General features: G+C 46.9%; 2 protein-coding genes across 2 annotated transcripts; one reads left to right on the top strand and one right to left on the bottom strand.

Moving 5' to 3' along the window:
* The first annotated feature begins 3,227 nt into the window (after positions 1-3,227).
* Positions 3,228-6,327, top strand: LOC127313661 (transcription factor BIM2). Its single transcript, XM_051344140.2, has 9 exons — positions 3,228-3,385; positions 3,559-3,736; positions 3,819-3,921; positions 4,043-4,112; positions 4,226-4,330; positions 4,412-4,565; positions 4,655-4,799; positions 5,336-5,465; positions 6,070-6,327. Exons 2-9 carry the CDS (start codon positions 3,646-3,648, stop codon positions 6,094-6,096), a joined length of 825 nt encoding a protein of 274 aa, XP_051200100.1. The 5' UTR covers positions 3,228-3,385; positions 3,559-3,645; the 3' UTR covers positions 6,097-6,327.
* A 378-nt stretch (positions 6,328-6,705) lies between these two features.
* LOC127313660 (probable E3 ubiquitin ligase SUD1) lies at positions 6,706-12,012 on the bottom strand. Its single transcript, XM_051344139.2, has 9 exons — positions 11,706-12,012; positions 11,048-11,560; positions 9,680-10,276; positions 9,383-9,585; positions 9,000-9,293; positions 8,234-8,391; positions 7,985-8,148; positions 7,719-7,901; positions 6,706-7,321 (listed from the first exon to the last, which is right to left on the bottom strand). Exons 1-9 carry the CDS (start codon positions 11,982-11,984, stop codon positions 6,935-6,937), a joined length of 2,778 nt encoding a protein of 925 aa, XP_051200099.1. The 5' UTR covers positions 11,985-12,012; the 3' UTR covers positions 6,706-6,934.
* Between the last annotated feature and the right edge of the window lie 7,957 nt (positions 12,013-19,969).

The following is a 19,969-nucleotide window of genomic DNA, read 5'->3' as shown; positions in this document are numbered from 1 at the left end:
TCTAGCAAATCTTACACGTCGTCTCATCAAAGGTCGCTAGGAGTGAGCAACAATCATCAAAGATTTTCGCTCCCAAAGCTCGATAAATAGTTGTGCGATCCTCGATGGTCTCCGTAATCGTAACCTAGCTCTGTGCTTTTTTTCCCCATTTCGAAAAAAACTAGCTTTGTGCAATCAGATTGCAAGGATAGCCCGTGAATGACAAAACTACAACTTCCATCATGTTACTCCATGCGTTGCACAACTGCCACTTGAAGGACTTTTTTTTTTTGAGAAACACAGTACAAACGCAGACGCTCACATATACATCTATACACTCACCCCTATGAAGACATACACGCACACCCTACCTCTATGAGCATCTCGGGAAGACTGAGCCGACGGACCAAATCTTGAAATTGACGAAGTCACCACAGGCGCCTCGCTGTCGACGAAAACGTTGTCTCCGCACTGAAAGAATATTTCGTCTTTATGAGACACGCAAATGTTAAACCTACAATTTAAACTCTGATGGGCTGGGGTGGTACAATCACCCTCCTAACTACCCAGGTTGGTTCTCCTTTCAGGTGGTGCTTTAATATGTTCTGCAACTTCGTCATCTAATTAACTATTTGACCCCGTTGATAGCATGACTAATTAACGTACTCCCTCCGTCACATGAAACTTGTCTGACATTTGTCAAAATTTAGATGTATCTAAATGCTATTTATTGTCTACATACATCTGAATTTAGGCAAATTCCAGACATCTTTCATGGGATAGAGGGAGTATAGTTCTTTTTAAACTTAATACTCATAAAATTATATTATTCATCCAGAAATTATATACCAGTGTGGATGCACTCTATATAGAACACAAAAGACTATACTATATGTATCATCAATTTTTACTTTTTTTTGCTTCTATATTTTAAAATAGATACTCCTAACCCATTAAACCGGTCATAGGGAAATAATTATAAGTACAAAATCTATGATTCTTTTTATATAATTTATGGGGGGGTGATGTACCTAAACATTGTCCATGCATAGGTTTATGTAAAATAATTCACATAACAAGAAATTCATAAAAAAAAATTTGGAGCAACCGGCAGGAGCTCTGCCTTTTCATTAAGAAGAGGGAAATTTGGCTAGTTTATAAGGGAACTGGCCGAAAACCGGTACAAATGCAACACCGTGTCCGGTTTATAAGAGAAACCAGACAAGAGAAAACCAAACACGACACAGTTTTTCTGGGAAACTGGCGAAAACCCGCATACCTGGCCACACGACCTGGATAAACCAGGTCTGGAGCGCCGCCGAATGGCACCAGCACGACGGCAACAGCGAGCGCCACGACTGCCCGGTCCACGTCCCTGGAAAGGAAGTCGGAGCCGAAAGAGACGGCTAGGCCTTTCAAGCTTCGAGGGGTGAGGCAGGCCGCAAGGCAAGCCAGCAGCACTCGCGCACCGACGGAACACGAAAACATCGACCCAAGCAGTAGCCAAGGCATTGCCGGAGGTGGCTCCCAAACATTCCAAAAAAATGACGCCTCCAAGGAGGTGACGACGTCCAAAGACGCCGCCGTCATTCAATCCAGCGCAGCAGGATTTGGGTTTTCACCCCGGAATGATGGGCGGAGGTGTGTGAGGACTCCACGGCAACGCCTCCAAGGAGGAAAACGACGCCCTCGAGCGTCGCCGTTGCCGGCACCGACCGAGTCGGGCAAGACTTTCGTCCGGAGACCTACAACACCGCCACTGTCAAAGACAGCCCAAACCCCGGACGAGCACAAACCACAACAACAGGGGCGCCGCCCACGCCACGGAGACATACCCTGCCGCCCACACATCCAGGGCATATCATCAACACACCAAGATCCCTGAGCCGCCGCTCCGGCCACCACGCACGGTAGGCCAACACCTCACGCCAACCTGCCGCCGTCCCCGAGACGTTGCGAAACAAACGCCCGAACCACCAAGAGCCGCGCCGCCGCGCCGCCGTCCATGCGCCATGGCACACCTCTGCCATGGGCCTGCAGGTGCCAGCAATGGCAGCCTGCCACACGCAGTGATCCACCACGGCCACCGGGACACCGCCGAAGCTGGGAGCAGCCTCCACGCGACCACCGCGCCGAGACACCCCGAGATCCGCCGTCCTCCGCGCAACCTCCGTGCCGAGGCGAAGCCGGCCGCCCCAAACCCTCCACCACCGCGTCCCCGGGGCCGCCGCCCCGGCATGCCTGCGCCGGCGAGCCCCAAAGCCCGAGGAGGACCAGATCCGCCCTCCGGCCTAGATCGGCCCTGGCCGCACCAGCCCGCCGACGCCCGAGCGCGCCGGAGGCCCGCAGCGAGCCGCCGCCGAAGATCCTCCGAAGCCCCGCGCCACCTGTGCACGCCGGCGCGTGGCCCACGCCGCACCACACCCGGCCCGCCACCACCGCCGTCGAAGCCCGGGGCCGCCGCCAGAACCACCGGGCCCGGCCCGTCGACGCGCAGGCCGCCATCCGCGTTCACCGCGAGCTCTCCCCGTGCCGCCTTTGGAGGCCAGGGCCGCCGCCACCGCGGCGACGTCAGCGGCAGCAGATCCGGCCGGCGGCGCGGCTAGGGTTCCCCAGAGTCGCTCCGCTCGAGCGACGTGGGGGAGGGGGGCTCCCAAAGATTTCCTATCAAGGGAAATTATCTATGAACCGGATTAAACAAAAAAATCACTAAGTTGTGTAAACAAGAAAATCACTTGATGAAAACCGGATTAGACAAATTGTCTATGAACCGGATTAAACGAGAAGTTCACATAATTAGATAACTAAGTAGTGTAAGGCTACTCATAGTGAGAGTAACTCCACTAACTAAGTGTCCAACTCATCAAATTTACTTGTGTGGCGGTAGGTTAATTGTAGAGAGAGGGATAGAGAAACATAGCTAGTTACGGTAACATCAAACTTCCCAAGATATAATGAGTCTATAAGCTAATTAATAAAAAACATCTATGATACTATTTTGATGTTCTAACCACTATAAAGATAGTAACATAGATATAAAGATAGTAACATAGAATAGTAACATGTGCATGACTAGTCTAAGTTGTAATAGATTAAACCACCGCTTGATGAAAACCACAAAAAAATTCAGCCGCAAGACAACACACCTACTTGGGTACCATTATCCAAAATTTAGAATTCCACGGAAAAGAAAGGCCGCGTCAACAATATTAATCTTTGACAGTAAAGTTCCATACAATTTTGCAAAAAGGTCCCGTTAGATTTTTCTCGTGCTCCCCAAATTTTGATCGCGAAAAAAGCTCGTTGAACCCCCTCGCCGCTCCGGCCTTCCTTCTCGGCGGCGGCGGCGGCGGCGGCTGGAATTTGGCATCGCCCCGTCGTGGTCTGCGGATCTACGGCCCCCGAGGTATTCTTCTCTCCGAAACTCCGTCCTCTACTGTAGTGGCCTGCAGTGGAGATCTATATTTCGGACATTGTTAATTCCACGGAATAGTAGGTGACCGAAACCTAGCCTGGATTGTTCCGAGTTTCCTCTTCTTCTCCGCGGAAATCTAATCCAAAATTTATCATCTTCTTCAGTCCAATCTGCTTCGGTTCGTCGCGGACTTGTTTCCTGCGCGGCGGCGAGCCGGCAAGGGCAGGCGGCGGTGCGGGTCCGCCTCCCTCATGCAGAATCGGGTAAAATCACATCCTGCCGCGGCCTCGCCCTCTTCCTCCAGCGGCGGAGACGGCTCCGGCTTCTGTCTCAGCGACATCAGTAAGTCAGTTTTCTTCCGCTAACCCCTCACCTCAGCGATGAGCCGTGTTGATGAATCGGGTACAATAATGTTGTGTTTCAGTGGAACTCGACGCCGGCAGCGGAGGAGACCACAAAACGCCAGGCAGCCCAAGGTCCAAGCACTCCGCCACCGAGCAGAGACGTCGCTGCAAAATCAATGAGAGGCAAGCCCCCCTAGTTCAATCGACTGTGCACTATCCATCAAAATACAACTCCCTGACATTGCCCCATAAACCTGTCGATAACTAGTATTAGCATTATTACTACTGGCTAACCGCAATGCAGATTTCAGATGCTTCGTGACCTCGTACCGCAAAGTGATCAGAAGAGAGATAGGGCTACATTTCTCTTGGAGGTCATTGTTTTCCCCTCTCTTCACCCTATTTCTGTGAGGGACTCCTTCTGTGAGGATACCTGTACTATTAACTTGCAGTGCACCTATGAACCACATGTTGTTAACCTCTGCAGGTGATTGAATACGTCAAATTCTTACAAGAAAAGGTACAAAAGCATGAGCCATGCTCATGCACGGGTGGTGATTGGAGCCAAGAACATGCAAAATTGGCACCCTGGGTAATCCACATGTCTCTCGCCTCCTCTGCACTTCACATAAGCATGCCTGCTAATTTGAATTTTTTTGCGTTGTATTAACAGAGTAGCCACCGTGTGCCAGTTGATCTTATGCCAGGTGCAGCAACCACAACGGAAAATTTCTCTCCTGGGAATTTTCTGGAGAACAGCATCCCCGCCATGCCAGAAATGCTGCAAAATGAGGAAGCAGTAGTAGAGCCGGCCAGGTTAAATGCAGGTAAAATTTTGATAATATGTTTATCTGAGTTGTTTGCCTTTCCGTTTGTAGTGTTCAACCAGTGCTAATTCTTTATCATCTCTTGTCAGATAGTATAGAATCGCAATACCAGTCACAATGGCAACAACTTCCATCTACAGTGGATTGTCCTATCAACGGTGAAATGAACAATGAGAAAGAAGAAATGGCTATAGATGAGGGCACCATAACTATTTCCAGTGTGTACTCCCAGAAGTATGTATCTAGCTTGTGCAACTTCCTCTGGAATTTCCCTTAGTGAACTTCCGGCATTGCTATTAGTTAGTTTTAGAGTTTCTGAAAAAAAGGGATAGCTACTGTCTATGGTACATATAACTCTTAGCTGCAAAAGGTTTCTCAACAGGTTCTCCCTGGTATTTTATGCACTTCTCTGTACTACGACTTGGTAGGATGAATAGTGCATATGCATGAAAGCCAAAAAAAATGTGCCATAGCCACGTCTTATAATACCACAAGGTGTCTTACCCTTATCTGATATATATCTGTCATCATACGTGCCGATACATATCCAGTGAGTATTGGGCACACATGCCTGATTTGTAGTTTGTAAGAAATGATTCCATATATCTACATCTTTTATTCAGCTTTAGGTTGGATTTATCTCCACCATCCATTTAGCTCCATTTTCTTTTTTGATTAGTCATTGCATTTTTTATTGCTACATGTTTTCTTTACATTCATCTTGAATAGCTTTGACTCATCCAACTAATTTTGTAATTCATCTTGAGCAGCCTATTTACAGCTTTGGCTGATGCAATGGAGAACTTGGGTGTTGATTTGTCACAAGCAAGTGTCACCGTGCATGTCAATCTGGGTAGAAGAGCAGTTTCCAGAAGGCCTAATAGTATGTCCAGTGCAAAGGTGAAAGTTCTCGACTGACTCGTGAATGTTTAATTAAAATATGGAGTGGAGCACTAGTTTGAATTCCTGCCATCATGGAATAGATGTATTTAGCATGTTGCAAAAAGTATATTGATAAAATAGGCATAATTACTAGACTAATACTGTGCTCAGTGGCTCAACCACAATAATAATGCATGGTTAATACAGGGCACATTTGAAAGACATGTAAGGCTTGGACAAACTGCTACCCAATATGTACTGCCGTTATAAGACCAGTTTGTTATGAGAAATAGCAATAGATTCATAATGTTCTTGCTTTTAACCTATTATTACAAACCTGCACTGCACTTAGTTGTAAATTGTAATTTTGTACAAGACAGATTTGTGTTATAGAGTAGTTCTCCATTTATCTTCGCTCCTGACTGCTTGCTAACACCCTTTCGTTTCTCGAATTAATGGTAAGCTGTCACTAGGTGTGGCATCACAAAAATAAATTCCAAAATTAAATTGGAGCTGCGCTTCCCAGGAACAAAAGGGGAACCATTACAATTAACAATGTCTTCTTACTATTCTGCTCATTGTTTATTTAAGAAGTCATCTGACATTTCCTTTCTTTAAACAGGAACAGGAAGGCATGCCAGCAAAGTAGCAAACTAAATCATGCAAAATGCTAGGCAGACCAGAAGCTGTGAGTAATCTGAGCAAGTGTTGAAGAGGCAGAGTCAAGTAGGGAGTTGTTTCCCTGGTTAGATCAGGTCTTTGCTTCTATGCCTTCATGTGGCCTCTCTCTTCGATCCTTGCTGGTTGTAGATTAAATCAACATTTGTCTCAGACCATGTTTCGGGCAAGTTTGGTATATGTGATGTTAGTTTCGTCAGAAGCTACAACCTACCGTGCTTGATACAATCTTTCAGTGTAGCTATTCTTACTATACAAGCTCAATCATTTCAAAATAGTACGTATTTCAAAAATGAAGGCCAACGGTTTTTGTGGGACCCACGGATAAGGCAACTAAAATGCTGATGATGTGGGCTACAGCACCGGACAGGGCTGTTTAAAAACACCGTCGAACTAAGGTTGGTTTCCAAACCGTTTTTGCAATAAAAATCTCAATATCCCCAAGTCCACAAGAAAACGCCAAATGCAGTTAAATCCACAAAAATGAAAAAAAAAAAGCAGTTACATTAGTTGAAATACCAAATCCACCTGAAACCATGACACGAGCATGTCACGGCGCCGGAAAAAGAAAATTAAGATGTGCAGAAAGTAGCCCGCGAGAACTATCAGAACGTTGAGATTCAGCAACGTGCCCACATCACCTGAAAGACCACATCAATGGAAGGAAAACTGCATCCATATTTACAAGTAACCTCTCCAACATCTCATCTGTATCCTCTCTGCCAGTAACATGGCCTCTTCACATTGCGTGCTAATTGTCACTACTTTTAAGCTAACTACTGTGAATCAACTTGTAAGGGAAAGAGCCTTCAGCTGTTGTCGGTGTAGTCTTGCAACCTCTGCCCAATAATATAGCGCTCATCCCTGATAGAATCATGGAGTTTCACCAGGACTCTGTAGAATGCCTTGGCAAGGTAGCAAAGGGCACACACCGCGAGGCTGCCCAACCATGCAAAATGGTACACCGCTGAGTTCACCGCATCAGAGTAGCCAAATCTTGGGAAGAGGCCCTTTGCAAGCATATAAGGAACACCCAGAGCAGTCACTAGTTTCATGGTGATAGGTACCAGTACATCTTGCAACACCCACATTGCCCTCAACCCTGCAAATCCATCCTCCCTTGCCCGAGTAAGCTTCGGGTCCCATCTTCCATCAATGAAATAGGCCAGGAAAGACGCATCTGTTCTCCAGTGAGCCTTCAACAGCAACAAAAAAGAAATTAGGATATGTGCAAACCACCTTAAACCCGTGACAGCTGCAAAGATAAGTCACAATAGAAACTCAGCCATTATTAGGCATATATTGACCGTTATTAGTGTGCTTGAGGCGGCACAGGAGGCAAGAGGTAGACATTGTAGGCTTTATCAATGGAAAGGACCAATTATAAAAATACTGTGACTAATAAAAAAACAAGCAGAACTTTTGGATGATTCACTTTAGTAAGGACAGGATGTCTTTTGTAACTGGTACAATTTGGGTGTAACGTAGCAAATTTTACAACATAATTCCAATGATCTGATTATGCCATGGTATGTCCAGCATAATAATAGAAGTCAAGAGGTCAGCAAGGTGACAAGAGAAGTTTTGTCTCACCAACTTAGTCCAGAATTTCAGCAATAGCCGCCCCAGGAACCAAATACTGAAAAGGTCTAGAACTGGAATGTCATCGGCTGGCACAGTGAAGGGTGATATCACTACTAGATCTACCAGGAACTTGAAGGGTGATATCAGGAGAAAATCAACCAGCACTCCGATCAGAACAGGGATGATAACAATCTGGCAGGAGACAACAAGTTATGGAATTGTAACTTAAGATCGAAAATACATAAAAATAGAACCACATCAATCAAATTGCTCACCCATATGAACAAAAGCGGAGCGCTCTTCATAGAAGCTACACCCCACTTGCAGATAACAGAAGCTAGAAGGTGTGTTCTCCCAGAAGTGATGTAGATAAATGAATCTCTAGAGGCAGCGATAATAGCTGATATGATGCAAAATCCAACAGCGAAAGCAAACAGATCTACAAGAAAGATTTCCAGAGTAAGGACGAACGTGGTAAACAAATATCTACTTCCTTTACAGAGGAATATTGCAATTATTATTACCATTGGACTTCAATCCACCTGCTACTGGCAGCTGAGGGATGGAAAACAACAATGCACGCCCAACTGAAATTGGAAAAATAAGCACAGCGGAGTTGAATACCACAACAGTCAACCATGCTAGCATTACAAGTAGCATCACTCGAACTGCAACAAATTTCCTGTTACAATGTATAAGAATGGTAAATATCTAAAGAATCGTGTTGTCAACAAGTCTAGGTTTGCAAGATTTTAATGAATGCTAAAAAATAATGAGCTGGAACTTATAGAAAACAAACACAAGATTAGGAAAAAAATCAAAGAAAAACTGATTTATTTTGAGACATGAGAATAAAATTGCCATGAGAATAAAACTGTTCTCCTTCTTTGCAATGAAAAGAAACGCAATGTCATTGCGTTTTCTCGAAAAAAGAAGATGCAACAGTAAGCATATATGTTTTTGAAGAGCCAGTGTCACATGATCCACAGTGCCCATATGAAATTTTGGACTATAAAATTATGTATGGATCTCACTTCAATATTAGGCCCTATGAGAAGACACATTTCGGTAAGAACTACCGAGATATACTATCCTCTTCATTGGTGAGGTAAAAATGTGCAAAGAGAACACACGCCAAAACTATTCCAATGTATGTATATGAAATAAATAGTGAGCAATGAAATTATAAGGATAAAAGCAGACTATATAAGAGAATAGGCATCACTGCAGTCAGGTTAAAAACAGTGCAGACCGTACAGTCCCCTGGATCAAGAAAATATGGGGGTTCACCTTTTAGCCTTAGCTTCATAAGTGCTGCCATACTGGTCATTTGGTACAACAGTATTCCCAACCTCATGTCCACAGGCTCCATCAGGCTGAACAATCAACAAATCTAATAGATCAAGAGCTCGTCCAGTACTGGCAAACCAAATTCTCAGTATCTTCTCCACTAATGTGCCAGGCTTGAGGTAGTTGAGTGTATTGCAAATGAGAAACCTCAGAAGAATAGCACCAGAAAGTAACTCTGCATAGTTCCGTGGCGCTTGCCAAAGCGACGTGCCCTTAGTAGGAGGATCAAAGTAGCTACAATTTACAATATTAAAATAAATGTGTTGAGTCTCCAAAGACAGGCCAGGTATACATCAGATGAAGAACAGAAATAGAATACTTACGTGATATCTAATGGGAACAACTTAGGTGCCAACCGACAAGCAGTTTGAACAGGAACAAAAATGACCATACCAAGATAGACAATGCCAACAAGAAGACCAGGAAGCCTCTTCAAAAAAAATTTAAGGAATGGTTCGCGTAAGCCTAGATTCTCATTTTCCTCTTCAGCAAGTTGGACAAATGGGATATTAAATCCTGTCAGTATCTATTGAAGCAAACAAAAAATCACTCATTAGCCCTGAATCATATACTGTATACACTATGACAAGGAAAGACCATGAATACAGTGAGATAAATACCGGACGGAGAAGACTGGGCAACATGGATCGTAGTTCATAAAGGATGCATCCAGTAAGCCAATGAAGAGCAATAGAAGAAAATGATGAAGCCCATAAAACTTTGAACCTTTCATATACTGTTGCATCAAACATTTTTGAGGTGCAGATATCAAGAGACCATCCGAAGAGCAAAGGGAATATTATAGCCATGTTTATGAGATTGAGAGAAATATTGGTAATAGTGATCAAATTTGCGATGCCTCTGAAGAGCTTCTGGCCCAGAGAGAATGCCTTACGGACCATAACATGTATACCAGGCAGTCTTGTAAAGGGGCTTAACAACCAGCATATCACATTAACCGAGGCCTTGAAGAAAACTGCAATCAGAAGGCGCTCGCCCCTTGAGTATTGACGGAAAGTATGCATCCCAGCAAAAGTAACACCCAGTGAAAAGATAAGTTTATATCCAATGAAAAGGATATAACCAGTTGAAGCGTTTGGGTTGACTTCAGCCGTATTTCCAAAGCTGAAACATGATATGCACCATAGGATTATCCTTCCCAATGAGAAAGGGATAAAACCAAAAATACAAGCAATGGCTATGTCAACCATTACCACCTGATGAGAAAAGCATACAGTTAGAATTTTATGAAAAAGGTATAAAAAGGTAAGCACAATAAATCTGAAGCATCCATTCTCCAAAAGCATGCACATAACTAAGCCAGTGTAGACAAAGCCATGCTGGAACTAGCCTAACAACAACAAGGTAATAAAATCCTGGAACAGCGCAATGATTACAGCACCAAGAAGGACAAGATTTTGCCACTTGTGGTGGCGCACCCAAAACAATAACCAAATAACACTACACCTATATATCCTAACATTATAATTTGAATGTATCCAAGGTACAGACAGACAAACAGCAAACAAAATTGATGATGTTGTCACCCAATTGCTGGGTAGGAAAAAGATAAAGAGCTGAATGCCATCTAAATTTAAAGAACAATTTAAAGCATTGTGTTCCATCTGATAACCAAATCATTTAAATTTTGGTATTGCTGGCAATAACCTGGATCGTAAGCAACATCTGCACTTTGAAATGGACTTATGCTGTACTATGACCGACTAAGAAAAACCATGACGAAGTGTGATAAATGCTCTAGAATATAACTGCATTCAATCAATGGTTCACTACTACAAGAAGAATCTATAACCCTCCCATCACAGTAACCTTCGAATGAAAAATCCCTTTGTGATTGTTTGTCTTGTAAATAATTATTTGCTTCTCAACTTAATGCTAGGACGATCAAAGCTTTGGCACGCACTAATAAGAACAAGAAACAGTAGTGTACAGCCAAGACAGTGGGGAGATCAAAGCAAGAACCATACCATCAAGGAAGCTTCAACAGTATGTAGCGCGAGGACTTGCAGGCTATCCATTCCCCCAAATCTGTTCTGAAGGCGAGCTTCCAGGCGAGCAATCCAGAGGGCCAATGGAGCAACAGCATCAGCAGCGATCCTGGCAAGCCCGTTACGCTGCCTAAAATGGCCAAGGTCCCTGACGAAGGCTCTCCTGGCAGACACACAGGCAACTATGGTGTCCACGGAGGGCATGAACCTGAACCTGTAGATGCCATCTGCGAGGATGGAGCTGGCGGAGAGACGGATGGAGAGCAGGCTGCGCACTTGCGCGAAGCTCCTGGAGAGGGCGATGCGCCATGTCCAGAGCGTGGTGACGGGCATGACGAACTCCCAGAGGACCATGGCGAAGACGAGGGAGAGCAGCAGGACGGCCCAGCCCATGGCCTTGTTGGCCAGGCCGAGCACGAACTCGGAGACGGGCAGCCTCGCGGGCGCGTTCGGGGCGTAGAGCGGGCTGATGGTGATCTCGCGGCTGCACACCTGGTCGAGCGAGCACAGCACATGAACACAACATCGATATGGAGAATTCGGGTGTTCAGTTAGCAGCATGAATCGAAATTAGCAAACACAAGGTCATCCATGGCGGGTAGGGTTAGGCGGAGGAGGAGGGTAGAGGGATGCCTACCTCGCACCGGGACTGGCGGCTGGTGGCGAGCCATCGGAGGAGGCAGTCGTCGTGGACGAACCTGATGCTGCCGCTGCAGGCGCAGGGGCGGCGCAGGGGACGATCCGCGTCGGCGGGGAAGCGGCAGATGCGGCACTGGTCCCCGTCTTCGTCGTCCGACCCGTCCGCGGCGGAGGAGAGCGCCATCTCCGGCGGAGGGGCGGCGGCCATCCTTCGGGAAGCTTCTCTTCGTCCTTCTCTCCCTTCTTCTTCTTCTCTAAGAGGACACCTTCCTCGCATCCCTCTTTGCTTCCCGGCCGACACCAGCACTAGTTTTTCTTTTTAATTGAGTTGCTACTTCTCTTGCACTTAATTCTCGATTATTCGAGGGTTTCTTCGACTCAAAAATTCCAAAACACAAACACGGAATAAGAAAACGTAAATGTACAATCTCGCATAATCCTATATTCTGACATGATAAAAAAAAAAAGTTCTGCTAACTACTCCCTCCGGTCATGTTTAATTGACGTCTGGTACTGCCTAGCTGCTACACCCCGCGTCGATTAAACACGACCGAAGGTAGTATTAATTTTTTTCTCTGATTTAGTATGGACATGTTTGGTTGCATGGACCCAGCTTAAATAAGCCCGCTAGGAGAAAATAGTGAAGTGGTTGCACACGAAGGAGAAGCTCGGAAGACACAACAATGAAAGAACATTTTCTTTACTGTGTGGTTTTGGTATTAGTGATAACATGATTAGTCTGAGCTAGAGCTATATGACAATGCGTAGAGCAAAGTATAAGATGATTGGAGACTTCTCAAGGTGCAAAGGTATGTGTCCCAATGATTTTCATTTACTCGAGCCATTAGAGCAGTATAGGTAGAATCCATCACCTACACAAACATACATTTGCACCTACTAATCATTCGCATGGTTAAGAGAATCTTCCCCTCAGATAAAAAAAAAAGAATCTTCCCCTTGCATCTACTGATGCAGCCCGACCTTCGGTCGTATCCGCATCATGGTCATCATCAAGAACTACGCTGAAGTCCGACGTCACGGAAGCATGGAAGAGGAGACGGAAGAAGGAGATACGTCCAGGAAGGCCGGCAGTACCGCCCCGGAATGGTCGTCTTCATCGCCACCCCGGCTGACGCCGGAGGAAGACGGACTGCCGCCATGCCTACGCCGACACCGCCGTCCCCACTATGAAGCCCATGAGCCGAACCATCCCACTATGCTCTTTGTATGCCTAAACTACTCTCCTCTAGTGGTTCCCTATATAGGCTCCCACCTCCCCCTTCATTAGGTAAGGAATGAACTTGAGAGAATTAGGCTCATTGCCTCCACCATCCCTTTGGGATTAGGGAAACCCCCTCCTTAGATTTACCCAAATCTATTGTACAAGGCACTCCTTATATGATTAGTCTCTCACACTTGTGATTCTACCACCGGTCTCTTACTCGTGTGATTCCACCGATCGTATACCGATCTTCCTCTCGGGGATTCTACCGCGTGTCTCTCCCTTGAGAGATTCTATCGGGATAGTGGTTCGGGCTATCGGGAGTAAACCGGAATTGTATCGGGTTGTGTTGCGTGCGTTCGCGTGTGTTCATCGTGTTCTTCGCCCTGTTCTTCGTGTTCTTCCTCTCCCCCGTCTTTCCCTCGGTCAATTCGTGAGATCGGGCAACCCACGTGGCCTTAGGCCGCATCATATGGTATCAGAGCAAAGGTTGCCACGAATTTGACCATAAATCTCTCCAATTTTCGCCCAAAAAATTTCTCCAAAAATTGCCCAAAAAATAGCTCGAAAATTGATCTCCGGATTTGTTGCGTTTTTTGTGATTTTGATCCACGGATCTGGTGTTACTAGTGCTGATCTATGTTTCCCCATATTTTTTCCCTCTAATTTCATCCGATTTCATCCAGATCTGAGTATGTTTGGCTCGTTTCCGTGAAGAACTGGTCGCGTGTTCGTCTTCCTCCCGTGAGTCAACGCTCAACGCCTCCTTCTGTAGCGCCCCACCTCGCGCCTGCTTTGCGCCGCCCAACCACGCGCCGCCGCCTGCTTGTCCTACGCCACCACCGCCGGCACGTCGCTTAGCCACGAGCCGCATCAATCCCGCCCACGCGCGCGTCCACCCGCTCTGCCTCTGCTCGCCCACCGCGCAAGCGCCCGCCAAGCCACGCCGCCTCCCAGTGAGCAATTCCCGAGCCGGCCCCAGCCAAGCGCGCTGCTCATCCGCTGCTCATCGCGCGCGCGTCCAAGGACCAGCTCGAGCGCCGGCCTCCCGCCACTGTGGCCCCACCGCGCGCGCCCCCAATCGAGCCAACCAGCAACGCCGCGCGGCCGCCTCCTATTCCCGTCGGCCACCACCTCCGCAGGCCACGGCTCGCCTGCGCGCCTTCCTCCTGGCCCACCCCGCCGCACGGCACCTCCGCTGCTCGCATCTGCCACCAGCGGCCCCGCCCGCCTGGCCCACTCGCTGCCGCTCGTCCGCAGGCGCCTCGCCCGCGCGATTCCCTTGCACCGGCCGCCCCTAGCCACCAGCTGGACCCGCCTCGCTGCTCTCGCGCCGGGCCGCACGCCAACCACCGCCAGGCCCCTTTCTTCCCGCTGCGCTGCCTGCCAGCATCTGCTCCACCACGCGCTGAATCACCACGCGATCCGCTCGCCCCAGGCCGCCCTTCCGCTCGACCCACGCAAGCTCGGCAGCGGCAGACTCCAACCGGAGCCAAACCGGACGTCACACCGGGCCACCCGGTTGAAACCGGAGCACAGACCGGTGCCATCCGGCGCAATCCAGGGGCTCCATCCGGTCCGGGGCTCGATCTGGACCGGGCGCGCCGGTCCCAGATCCGGTTTGACCGGGTTCTGGACCGATTCGACCCAGTTTCGTCCAATTTTGGCTCCACTTTTTGCCCCAAATTTTGACAACTTTTCGGAGCTCGTTTGACTCCAAATTTTAACAGCATCCCCCAAATACTCCACATAGCCCATCTCTAATTTTTGACGATTTTTGGAGCCCAAATTTTGACCGCTCGTTTTGACCCAACTTTTCGGGCATTGACTTAATTTGCCCGGTTTCCGTTTTGGAGTGCCTTTGGTCCGTGAGAACCGCTTCCGCGCCTACATCAACACCGCGACAACGGCATCGGCACCCCGGATTCCGGCGCATCTTCGACACCATCGTCGACACCATCGCAAGTTCGTGTGCTTGACACCGCCTAACCTTTTCATCTAGGTATAACTTGCACCCCTCACCCCTTGTAGCCCCGTTTCTTTCTTTGTGTACCTATCCCGTTGAGAGTGGCTTTCCGAGTGTTGCGAAGCATTGCACAAGTGTCACGACCGTGAGAGGGTGTGTGTGTGCGTTGAGTTGAGCAAAGCTCCGAAGCAAGCTCGGTGAGAAAGATACACAAAAGAAGAAAAGTGATATACATACATAGAGCGAAATAAAGCTTCTAAGCATAGAGAAAAAAAAAAGTGAAAAAAAAAGAAAAAAAAGAGTGTGTGTCCACCGATACAAAGGAGTGCAAAGCTTGTGAGCACTAAGAGAGAAAAGAGAAGAGTGGCATTTGTGCAAATCTTGTTGCTTCCCTCTTATGCAACCGAACTACCGTCTCTCTTGTGTTGGCGCGACACCGAGCTTATAGTCTTCGTTAGGATCATCTTTGTCACTTGCTCACTTCCTTGGTCGCGCTAACCCCATTGATCTTCTTGTGTGTGTTTCCGTGTTTTCTTGACATAGATCACCACTTTTGACATTTGACTTTGGATCTTACCCACATTTGACAATAGACTTTTCCGTTGATCTTTTTCGTTTGCTATCCACCCTTACCCACCACATATAGAGTTCTTAGCCTTTTTGCGTGTGCTTTGAGTGTGTGTGTGAGTAACCCCGATACATTTCGACTTTGCTCTTGGCTTGAACCATTTTCCGATACTTTCTTGATAGGTGAGATACTTGTGTAGCTTTCCTTCCACCACATACATATACACCTTCCTAGTGAGATATATACATGATGACCCCACAAGAGCAAGCCGAGATGAGAGCATACTTCGCCGAGCTAGATGCTCGAGAGGCCAAAATGACCCTCCAAGACAAAGCCGAGTGCAAATCCTACTTCAAACACCTTGAGAGCAAGAGTGATACACACCAGGAGTCGAGTGAGGATGTTTCGATTTCTAACAACTTAACCTCTACTCCTCTTGTGTTCTCTTCCTCTTTGCTAGGTTGCTCGGACATCGACGACGCCATTGCCATGGAGATGAGGGACTCCACTATATGTGAGATGAGCGACTCCACTATATGTGAGACGAGCGACTCCACTATATGTGAGCTTGATGAGTGCCTCCACTTCGAGAGCATGAGTGAAACACCAAGTGAGATGAGAGTGGTAGTTGATAGGTCATGTGAGGCCATTTTCAATTCTAACATCTTACCCTCTACCTCTAGTGTGTTTCCTTGTGTCTCACTAGGTGCCATGGATGACGAGACGCCTTAGATCATGGAGAAGATGTACATGGTGCATGAAGATGACGATATCACACCATGCTTGATTGAAGATGAACATGGAGGCCACGTCGAGCCTACCTCTTCCACAACACCTACCTCATATGAGCGGGAATACAAAGGTACCTATATGGGTGTTGATGATGCCATGATCCCACTAGTGGACATGAAGATTGATGAGTGCATGCATGATCTTGATGATACAAATGCTATGTCATATGCTTCTTTCATTTTCCCATGTGATGCTTTGATTGATACCAACATTGTTGATCATGTGGACTTGATTGCTTGTGATAACATGACCATGCCATGCTATGAGTGTTTCGATTTCTATCCTATTGCTTGCAATATGTTGAACAATTGCTCTTTCCCATGTATTGCTTGCAATGAAAATGATGATGCTAATTCTTGTGTTGTGACAACCTTGATGAACAATTGCTCTTTCCCTAGGTTTGTCGACAACCATGATACAATGTTGAACATGTTTTGTGCTAGATGCTTGCAATACTCTCCCATTAATGCAACCAAAATGTTGAACAATTGTTCTTTCCAATGCTTGGTTTGCCATAATGTTAATGTGCTTGTAAATGAGATTGCCCCCATAGCTCTCTCAAATTTTGGAGACTTTGCATATATCCATGTTGAGCATGTTCCCATGTTTACTACGCATATTCACCATATCTATTATGATGCTTTGCTTAACGCTAATGGTGAGGTGCAAAAGAAATGGACCATCATGATGGATGATGTGTTCATATACCATGCACACACATTGTTCTTGTTGTCTAACATGTGTGTAGGTACCCCAACTCCAATGTCAACCTCGATTGAGCACGAGTTGACAAAAAGAGCTCTTGAGAGCATGATACAAGTGAGCTCCAATGAGAGGTTTTGCCCGCACACTTCCACTACACAAGACCTCTCAATGAGAGCACACCGACACTTTGATAAGGTGACCTCCTTCTACTTGCGCCCTCTTCCTAAACCCATTGAACGCTGGCTACGCTTTGATTGCCCCTTTGCTTTTCTTGTGCTATTGATAGGGCTCTTGACAAGTGAAGGGACATTGAAGTGTTGGTGCCATCTACCTCCTCTACACATTCATGAAGACTCATCGTCGAGGTCGACTCTTTTTCAAGTGGGGGGAGATGATGCAGCCCGACCTTCGGTCGTATCCGCATCATGGTCATCATCAAGAACTACGCTGAAGTCCGACGTCACGGAAGCATGGAAGAGGAGACGGAAGAAGGAGATACGTCCAGGAAGGCCGGCAGTACCGCCCCGGAATGGTCGTCACTTCCACCCTGCTCGATGCCGGAGGAAGACGGCACTGTCGCCATGCCTACGCCGACACCGCCGTCCCCACTATGAAGCCCATGAGCTGAACCATCCCACTATGCTCTTTGTATGCCTAAACTACCCCTCCTCTAGTGGTTCCCTATATATAGGCTCCCACCTCCCCCTTCATTAGGTAAGGAATGAACTTGAGAGAATTAGGCTCATTGCCTCCACCATCCCTTTGGGATTAGGGAAACCCCCTCCTTAGATTTACCCAAATCTATTGTACAAGGCACTCCTTATATGATTAGTCTCTCACACTTGTGATTCTACCACCGGTCTCTCACTCGTGTGATTCCACCGATCGTATACCGATCTTCCTCTCGGGGATTCTACCGCGTGTCTCTCCCTTGAGAGATTCTATCGGGATAGTGGTTCGGGCTATCGGGAGTAAACCGGAATTGTATCGGGTTGTGTTGCGTGCGTTCGCGTGTGTTCATCGTGTTCTTCGCCCTGTTCTTCGTGTTCTTCCTCTCCCCCGTCTTTCCCTCGGTCAATTCGTGAGATCGGGCAACCCACGTGGCCTTAGGCCGCATCATCTACTTGTCCCTCTAATTCTCATGCCTGAATCTACCTAGGACCCCAAATCTTCTAGGGTTAGAAACTTCTCGATAAAAGTCCTAGAGGCACAATCGGCTGCACAACGCCCTCGATACCAACTATGGAAATATCTTGTGAAAGAACATCTCTGCAACTATGGGCATGTGTATTTGACGCAAACCGCTCTGGTGAAAGAACATCTCTGCAACATTATGGTTTTGTGTGTTTGATGACAACATGTGTGATACCTTGATGTGCGTTGAAATGGTGCACATTTAATCTATGGTTGAATTCAGGATGAAAAGCAAGAAAAAGGAAGGAGCAAACTTGCCCCAGGCCGGATATTCCGGGGCCAGATATTTGCAAGTATCCGGCCCCTGAAATCGGCTAAGGACTTAAGGGTTCGGGGGTACTGGATTTGGCCCGGACATTTGACTGGATATTTTATGTTGCACTAGATATTCCGGGGGGACCGGAATGTTAGGCCTCACTTTTCATCAACGGCTCAATTGGGGGGGTATAAATACCCCCTTCTTCCCCAAGCTCATGTTGCTCACTCTCTCCAAGTTCATCCCCTCAAGATGAGCCACCAAAATCACTTGATCTTCTCCCTCAACCACCCAAAGCTCTTGATCTTTGGAGAATCGAAGGAGAAGACCCCGATCTACATCTTCACTGAAGAGATTTTCATTTCAACCCTTATTTGCTTGAGGGCACCATTGCTAGTGTTTCTTTTGGAAACCCTAGTTGTTGTGACTTGATTTGATCTTGATGTTGTTGTGTTGTTACAGCTATTGGGAGCCTCCATTCAGTTGTGGATGTGTGCCCGAAGAACCTTGTAACGGTCCGGTTTCCGCCTCGAGGAAATCCCTTAGTGGACAAGTGAGCTAGGCCTTTGTGGCGTTGGTTAGGCCTTTGTGGCGACCACACCCCTCCAACGTAGACATATTTCCCCTCAAAAGTAAGGAACTACGGGAATCATCCCTTGTTTCTTTGCATGCTTCACTCTCGGTTACCTCTATCCTTTATTGCATTACTATATCTTGCTTACTGATATCTTGCATAGTTGTGTATCTTGTCATCTAGGTAAATTCACATAGTTGCATATCTAGAGAATTTACCTTTGTGTCAAGCCTTAATTGAAAAATAACTAAAAACTGGGTAGCACCTAGTCACCCCTCCCCCCCTCTAGGTGCGGCATACAATCCTTTCAATTGGTATCAGAGCCTCCGCTCTTATTTCGGGCTTCACCGCCTAAGAGTATGCCAGACGATGAGATTACGGAAGGGACCGGGAATCCGGCTTCCATGGACGATCTCAAGTCTTTGGAAACATCCTTGAGATCCTCCTTGGAATCTAATATGCTAGTTATGAAAAAATATCTTGCGTAGCTACTAAAGTCGTCGGTCCCTCCCATTAGTCCCATCATAGAGGACAAGGACAAAGACTCTTTAGTAGAGGGAGATGCTTCGGCCTCACTCTCTACTAAAAAGCCTGTCGAGGGTACTCCCCGGCAATGCCCTCCGTAAGGGGCTTAGGGTAGATGGAATCATGTAGGCTGACACGAGATATCGGTTATCAAACAAGCGGAGAGAGCGATTTACCCAGGTTCGGGGCCCTCGATGAGGTAAAACCCTTACGTCATGCTTGTCTGATCTTCATTGCTGAAAATATCGGTTACAATGGGGTGCCGAAGGTTTCGACTATGACTTTTGTCGAGAAGCTAAGTTTTACGGAAACCTAGCTCTAGACTTACGGTGGTTATGGCTATTGAGATTGTGTCCCTCGGCAGCCCCTCTCCTAACCCTTATATTGGGAGCCAGGTCTCGAGAGGTCTGTCCAGGCACGACTAGGTTACAAAGATTCCTAGGTCTAAACTTTCCTCGTA

The sequence above is a fragment of the Lolium perenne genome, chromosome 7 (assembly GCF_019359855.2).
Source record: "Lolium perenne isolate Kyuss_39 chromosome 7, Kyuss_2.0, whole genome shotgun sequence".
NCBI classification, from domain to species: Eukaryota; Viridiplantae; Streptophyta; class Magnoliopsida; order Poales; family Poaceae; genus Lolium; species Lolium perenne.
Note: the sequence above shows the minus strand (reverse complement) of the source record. Positions and strands in the feature narration are given on the sequence as shown.